This window comes from Rhinoderma darwinii, chromosome 13 (genome assembly GCF_050947455.1).
Source record: "Rhinoderma darwinii isolate aRhiDar2 chromosome 13, aRhiDar2.hap1, whole genome shotgun sequence".
Lineage (NCBI taxonomy): Eukaryota > Metazoa > Chordata > Amphibia > Anura > Rhinodermatidae > Rhinoderma > Rhinoderma darwinii.
Genome location: NC_134699.1, coordinates 13,607,470 through 13,614,838, shown reverse-complemented (window position 1 = coordinate 13,614,838; position 7,369 = coordinate 13,607,470). Strand labels below are relative to the sequence as shown.

The following is a 7,369-nucleotide window of genomic DNA, read 5'->3' as shown; positions in this document are numbered from 1 at the left end:
AATGATTCGTATGAAGATTTTATTTGTTCCTCGCATTACATAAACGACTTAAAAGGGTGTGTATATATATATATATATATATATATATATATATATCCACAGCTCCTGCAAGTAACAGAGTATGGCATAATCCAGGTCCGCTGGGGTTAATACTGTAGGTTGTGGACAGAAACATTGCGTTTGCTGCGCTAAATACGAAAAAGTGAACCAATCCTATTTAGAGCCCCATGGACAATAGACTAAATCGTTCCTACATTGAAGTCTGGTCACTTGTCAATTTCATAACACAATGTGACCCGGGCAACCAATCAGATCGCTGCTTCCATTTTCAAATCTACACTAACAAAATGAGAACTGGAATCTGATTGGTTGCCATGAGCAACACCTCCACACAGGCAGATTTATAAAAACAGTGGAAAGTAAAGCAGTTGCCCATAGCAACAAATCAGATTCCAGTTCTCATTTTTAAAAGGCCCTTTGGAAAATGAAAGCAGCAACCTGATTGGTTGTTAAGGGCAACTGCTCTACTTTCCCCTTGCACCAGTTTTGATAAATTTTCTTGTGTGTTTCCAGCAAAGCGACCGACTGTGAACAAAATTAGCAGCACAATTGTGGGACCACAGACTCCCGTGTAGCAAGAAACCAAGTACATTAAAATTTAGCTTATTAAGTCACTAGAGGCATTAATGAGGCACTTTACCTGCTGAATTAGTAAAGGCAGCCATTTTGTGAGTAGAACCAGTATTTAAATATAGCCAATCAAAGTTTACAAAATGGCTGCCACCATGACGTGTTCTCGAAAATAATACTTATATATTAATCGTTTTTTCTGTCAGGTTAACATTCTGCTGTTTCTTATAGATGGCCAATGTCATTACAGCTCGCTCAGGATACGTCACCCAGCTTTCCCAGACTCTTGAATGGCTGGTGAACCAAATCGATTGTCACTCAGCTTTCCAAGAAACAAATAACTAAGAAACGTCTCAGCAGAACTGTTAATAATTTCACAGAAGACATAAAGAGGTTGTCCAGGATTAGGAAAACATGGCGGCTTACTTCCAGAAACAGCACCACACCTGTCCATGGGTTGTGTGTGGTATTGCAGCACAGCTCCATTGAATTGAATAGGATGGAGCGGCAATACCACACACAACAATGTAGGCAGGTATAGCAGCCATGTTTTTCTTTTCCTGTACAACCCCTTTAAAAAAAAAATAACTTTTTAAAAAAACACTCCTGGCAAAACTGTTATGCCTAGTGAGGGCCTGAAGGGGCGGAGCATGACACATGGATTCCATCTTTGGTGTTGTTTGAATCCCTGTCATGCTCCACCCTCTCAGGTCTAGACCCACTATACTCTTAGGCCGGATTGACACGAGCGTGTGCGTTTTGCGCACGCAAAAAATGCGGCGTTTTGCGCGCGCAAAAGGCACTTAACAGCTCCGTGTGTCAGCCCCGTATGATGAGCGGCTGCGTGATTTTCGCGCAGCCGCCATCATTATGACACTCCGTTTGGATGTTTGTAAACAGAAAAGCACGTGGTGCTTTCCTGCTTACATTCATAGTTTTACAGCTGTTGCGCGAATCACGCTTGTCCCTCGGAAGTGCTTCCGTGTGGCGCGCGTGATTTTCACGCACCCATTGACTTCAATGGGTGCGTGATGCGCGAAATACGCACAAAGAACGGACATGTCGTGACTTTTTCGCAGCGGACTCACGCTGTGTAAAAATCACGCAACTGTCTGCACGGCCCCATAGACTAATATAGGTCCGTGCGACGCGCGTGAGTTGCACGGACGTATATCCCGTTCGTCTGAATAAACCTTAGTCATGGCAATGATAAAAAAAAATGGGGGCAGCAAAGCCAGTAATAGCGACCGTTACTTAAAAGGGGTCCAACTTGGGGGGGGGGGGGGGGAGCAAATTAGACAGAGTAGACCTCCGTATTTTACACTAGAACTTAAGTAAAATTAGTGTTACTCGTAAAATTAAATACAAAATAAAAATTCCTTTAATCTGGCATTTGATAGTCCAGAAATTCTGACAGTCCAACGCCTTATAATATGATATTTGACTTGTGGCACGCTCTGGATAGTGAGAGGCTATAAAGTCTGATAAAGTAAAGCGTCAATCACCTGGGGCCACATGTTACGATGTCAAGTCTGCAATGATTTCCCACTGTAAACAGTAAGGGCTCGTCCACACGCTGCCGAATTGTCGCGTTTTTTTCCGACTGAAAAAACGCAGCAGAACACAGTAGCAGCATAGTGGATGACATTTATCAAATCTCACCCTCACGCTGCGTAACATTTCCGAGTCGAAATTGACCTGCGGTGCGTATTTTCCGGACCGCAGCGTGTCAATTCCTGCTACAGAAAGTGTGCAGAATTGCTGCGTTTTTCAGAGATGTCGCCGTCTCCTAACACTGGGAAAAACGTAGCAATTTACGCACCGTTTTCTGCCTTAAAAACCGCAGGAAATGGTGCGTTTTTGCCGCAGCAAAAGGCCTTTGACTTTCAATGGAATTGCTGCAGAAATTTTCTGCAGCAATTCCGTTGTGTGTGAACAAGCCCTTCGGGAAACAAGTGTCGCATCATCAGATTTTCTGGATTATTGGATGCCGGATTATTATTAAAAGGGAATTATTGATTCCTACAGTAAGATTTGCGCTGTCTAGTGTTATCACATGATCATGCACTTATCACCTGACATACATTCTTCCGTTAGGGCCCATTCACACCTCAGTCAAATAGCGGTTTTGTTTTTGTTGGAAAAACTCGAAAAAAAAGAAACGCAATTTGACCGCACCGTGTTAACCGACCGCTAAAAGGGTTTCTGACCCTTCAAAACGTTGAATACGAATACAAAAATTGTGATAAATACATTTTAAATATACTTACACCTGTCAAATTCGGCGCCATTCTCACACCGCTACCTATTGTCGCCGCTGCAAGATACGCATCATCCTAGGCCATGTCACGTGGCGTGGCATCGGTGACATCACTATTGATGACATCACTGAAGAGGCCAGCGACTGGCGGTCGCAGTCACCTGACTTGACAAGAAACAACGTCAGAAAGCGACGCCATCGGCAAGGCGTCAAATTTGAAAGGTGAGTGTATTGCAATCGTTTTTCAATTACTAATATTAAACAATTATTAGGGGTCAGAAAACATGACCCTTACCCGCAGGTACTAAAGCCTACTCCAACTGCTGCACCGCTCCTCCACTGGTGGCACTGCACAGAAGCCGGCCGTATATATTAGAGTGAAGCGGCTGAACCCGCCCATTAGTATGGGGGTCTCCCGACTAGTTGTCTAAGGTATATGGCCGCCTTAGTCTTCTGCATTGGAGGAAACAGTATATAAGAACATAAATTAATCATTTATTCCTGTCAAAATAATAAAACAAGCTGGCATCCCGCGTCATACTGCCCAATCATGATTCTGCCCCCGCTGCCCGTGCTTTAAGGGTATAAAGGACCATTATAATAGAAGCGGACACGGAATAAAGGGAACATACGATTATAACACTGTAAGAGGCCGGAGTGCCCCCATAGTCCTTTATACGGGCAGTCAATATTCTAGTCTGGTCTCTGTAAATTGTCCGCCCCCCAATGGCAGCGAAAGAGCAATCCCCTTCAAATCTCCAGTCACCTTCTTCTTTGGAACTAAGTGATATCTGCTTCTGGGAAAGCTGGGTGACAACCAATATGTGCAACATTCGAACCGGAATTGTCACCCAGCTTTGCTAGAGGCCCGACAGCAAGTCTTCCTGGGTATGCAAATATTTTCCTATTACTTGCAGGTGACTATTGTGAGGAGCAGGTCGAATCTATCTGTTCCTGGAAAAGCTGGGTGACAACAAATATGACCATTATTACAGATGTCACCCAGCTTTCCCAGGAACAGATAGAACTTGGCTGAATAAAAGCAGACAGGTGATTTTTAGCGGAAATGCTCCTTACTGTGCCGGGCACGCGTACCTACAGGTGGCATTATTTACTGTAGCCCCGTTTCCCCTCTTTAGTAGTGGATCTCGGAGGGAGTCCCGGGGAATATGGCGTCAGGTACCACCGCCTGTAAGTGACGTACCACCCCGCAATTCCAAAACTAGTTCCCAGCAGTTTTTGTGAGAAATTGTGAAAGTAAATGGCGGTACAAAAAAACATGAAAATCCAAACGAAAACCAAAAACGCTAGCGCCAAAGTCAAGACGTTAATCAGATGCTTCTGCCAGGACTTCTCAAAACGGACAAAGTGGGTGACGACGGCTTCTTCTAGAATCATCAGGGTGCAGTATGGCAGCAGGAACGAGTGGCCGGATATGTCAAATCCATCCCAGAAGCCGCCGCTGATGATACACGAGCGTTTATCCGCGTGCTCCGGCCTGACCTCCAGCGCCGCCGATGAGTTGTAACATGCGCCAGTGGCATTCTCAATCACAATGAAGATCTTTGTGCAGGTAAACCAGATCATGGTTCCTACAAGGAGGGCGCCCAGCCGGCGGAAAACTGCGCTGAGGTTCCTCGTAGCGACATAGCTTGTCAGGGCGATAAAAGGCAAGAGGCAGAGGAATGTCCATCCCCAGGAAACCTTGACAAAATACCTAAAGGAAATAGAAATGGAACAGTCATAAAAATAGAAGAGATAATAAACTGCACAATTCACGTCTGCTGGCGGCCATTGCTACCAGCACTTTTTGGCTGGCAATATTAGGGGGGCACTGACTGTGCTTGTGGCTGTGACAGTGGAGTCATTGACGGCGGCCGTCAATGTCGAGGGGGCGCAGACGGTGACTGGCAACGTCGAGGGGGCGCGGACGTCAACGTCGTGGGGGCGCCGACGGTGGCCGTCAATGTCGTGGGGGCGCTGACGGCGGTCGTCAATGTCGAAGGGGCACTGACGGCAGCCGTCAACGTCGAGGGGGCGCTGACGGTGGCCAGCAACGTCGTGGGGGCGCTGACTGACAACGTCAAGGTGGCGCGGACGTCAACGTCGTGGGGGCGCCGACGGCGGCCAGTAATGGTATGAGAACACTCACTGTGGCCAAGAAAACGTCACGGGGGCACTGATGGTGGCCGGCAACGTCATGGGGGCACTGATGGTGGCTGGCAACGTCATGGGGGCACTGATGGTGGCTGGCAACGTCATGGGGGCACTGATGGTGGCTGGTCACTTTAACGGGGCACTTACTATCTGAAAAAAGGGAACTTGGAAAACCGTGCTTAGACTACGTGTAAAAACCGCAGGTTATAACTGAACTGCAGGCTTTATAATATATCAGGTCATAGAAAGCACTTATTGAACGCTCTTGTAGTAACCCACTTCAGACGACAGGGGGAGCCCTGGACTTTAGACTGTACAATGACAAGTCTATGACCTGCCGAGACCCCGCCCCCGGTCACTCACACATTTAGGACGTTCTTCTTGTTATTGAGATAAGAGTCCGGCAGCGGCCATTGCTCCTTCAGCAGCGAGCCGAGGAGTGAGATGGTCGCCAGTCCCCATGCGGCGTGTCTGCGGGACGTCTCATTGAAACAACTTCTTCGTATCCACGAAGCGTAAGCCTCCAATAGCTCCATGCTGGACCTAGGCCGCCGTCTGTCCCAGGACACGTGAAATCTTCCGCCAATCACAAGCTAGCAAACTCAGGGCAAGACGGTATATTGCAACATGGAGCTGCCTGACTCATCTGGTGTTTTTTTTGTGTGTTTTTTTTTTCAAGAATTAAGCTTTATTAACACATGCATCTTTCGCTGACTAAATACTAATGGTGTGATTGTCACTAGAAAGTGTAATACAAAAAGCTATAAATAAGAAAGTAGATGTTAAAGAAAATAGTAATTCCCTCAGTGTGATCCTAAAGGCTCCCTTTAGCTTTGGGAGCGACCACCTGATAATATTCAAGCCTGTCCAAAAAATTCATATTCCCCAAGATATATCAGAAGATTACGGGTTCATTTAAAACAGTCTGTAAGGTGGAGTCCATTGGCGGACTACAGGTTACTGTAAACAGCAGACGTTGGATTTTAAAGGATATATATATACTACTCTGCCCTATAATGCAGAGATTATTACATACAGTGCCCATATAATCCACAGGATAGATGATAATTTTTTGATCACTGGGGGCCCCCACTGATCGTAAGAACAGAGGTCCCGAACCCCCAGATCCTCCTCACTGCACCCGCCGCAATGAGGAGGAGCTTAAATGGAGCAGTGGTCGAGCAGGTGCCTGAATTCGGGAATACCCCTTTAACCCCTTCCCGCCGCAGCCCTTTTTCAGATTTTCATTTTCGGTTTTTCCTCCCCACCTTCCAAAAGCCATAACGTCTTTATTTTTCCGTCGATGTAGTCCTATGAGGGCTTGATTTTTGCGGGATGAGTTGTAGTTTTTCGTAGCCCCATTTATTTTGCCATATAATGTACTAGGAAATGGGGAAAAAATTATTTGTGGGGTAGAAAATGAAAAAAAACAGCGATTCCTCCATGGTTTTTTGCGCTTCGTCTTTATGGAATTCTTTGTGCAATTAAAACAACATGTTGACTTTATTCTGCGGGTCAATACGATTACGGCGATACCAAATATATATCGTTTTTTCTATATTTTACTACTTTTACAAGTAAAAAGCTAAATGTAAAAAAGAAAATTTATTGTCGCCAAATTCCGAGAGCCGTAACTTTTTTATTTTTCCGTCAATTAAGTGGTACGAGGGCTTATTTCTTGCGGGATAAGCTGCCGTTTTTAATGATACCATTTTGGTGTACACGCGACGTTTTGATCACTTTATTCCATTTTTTTAGTGGGAGATGAGGTGACCAAAAAATAGAGATTCTGGCGTTTAAATAATATTTTTACACCGTTCACCGAGCGATATATTGTAATAGTTCAGACTTTTACGGACGCCACGATATACAATGCTCTAGGGAGGAAATGGGAAAATAGTTTTTTTTTTAAACTTTTAATATTTGTATTTATTTTTTTTCTACAAAAAAAAAACCCCTTTATGTTAAAAATTTTTACTTTTTTTATTAGTCCCCCTAGCCCGCTCCATACATCCCCTACCCGGCTATGACGTAGCCATAAGTCAAATGTCGGGAAGGGGTTAAAGCAGTCTTCTGATGGATTACTATGAACCTCTGCGCCACATGTCCCCCCCCCCTTTTTTTTGTATATATTCAGTCCCCCATTTTACACCAGTCAAAGTGGAGGAGGTAGTTGGAGGGATTTACGTCAAATTTATGAAAATTTTAATTCTCTGTCAGTCAGAAAATCAAATCTATGTGTAGATTTTTGCAAAGATTTGCGCCATTTCAGCGAAAATAGCCTCTGATTTTCAGGCGTTTTTCACAGTGTTCAATGGAAAA

The 7,369-nt window shown here is 44.9% G+C and overlaps 1 protein-coding gene across 1 annotated transcript; it reads right to left on the bottom strand.

Moving 5' to 3' along the window:
* On the bottom strand, nt 1-5,641 carry FITM2 (fat storage inducing transmembrane protein 2). The gene is made up of 2 exons (XM_075846795.1): nt 5,411-5,641; nt 1-4,607 (listed from the first exon to the last, which is right to left on the bottom strand). The coding sequence occupies exons 1-2, from the start codon at nt 5,581-5,583 to the stop codon at nt 3,998-4,000; spliced, it is 783 nt and encodes a 260-aa protein (XP_075702910.1). The 5' UTR covers nt 5,584-5,641; the 3' UTR covers nt 1-3,997.
* Nucleotides 5,642-7,369: the final 1,728 nt, after the last annotated feature.

Excerpts from the sequence above, each read along its gene's own strand:
- FITM2 (XM_075846795.1), bottom strand. The coding sequence starts at position 5,583 with ATGGAGCTATTGGAGGCTTACGCTTCGTGGATACGAAGAAGTTGTTTC. Across the intron at positions 4,608-5,410 it reads AAGAAGAACGTCCTAAATGT|GTATTTTGTCAAGGTTTCCT; the intron begins GTGAGTGACCGG and ends TATTTCCTTTAG.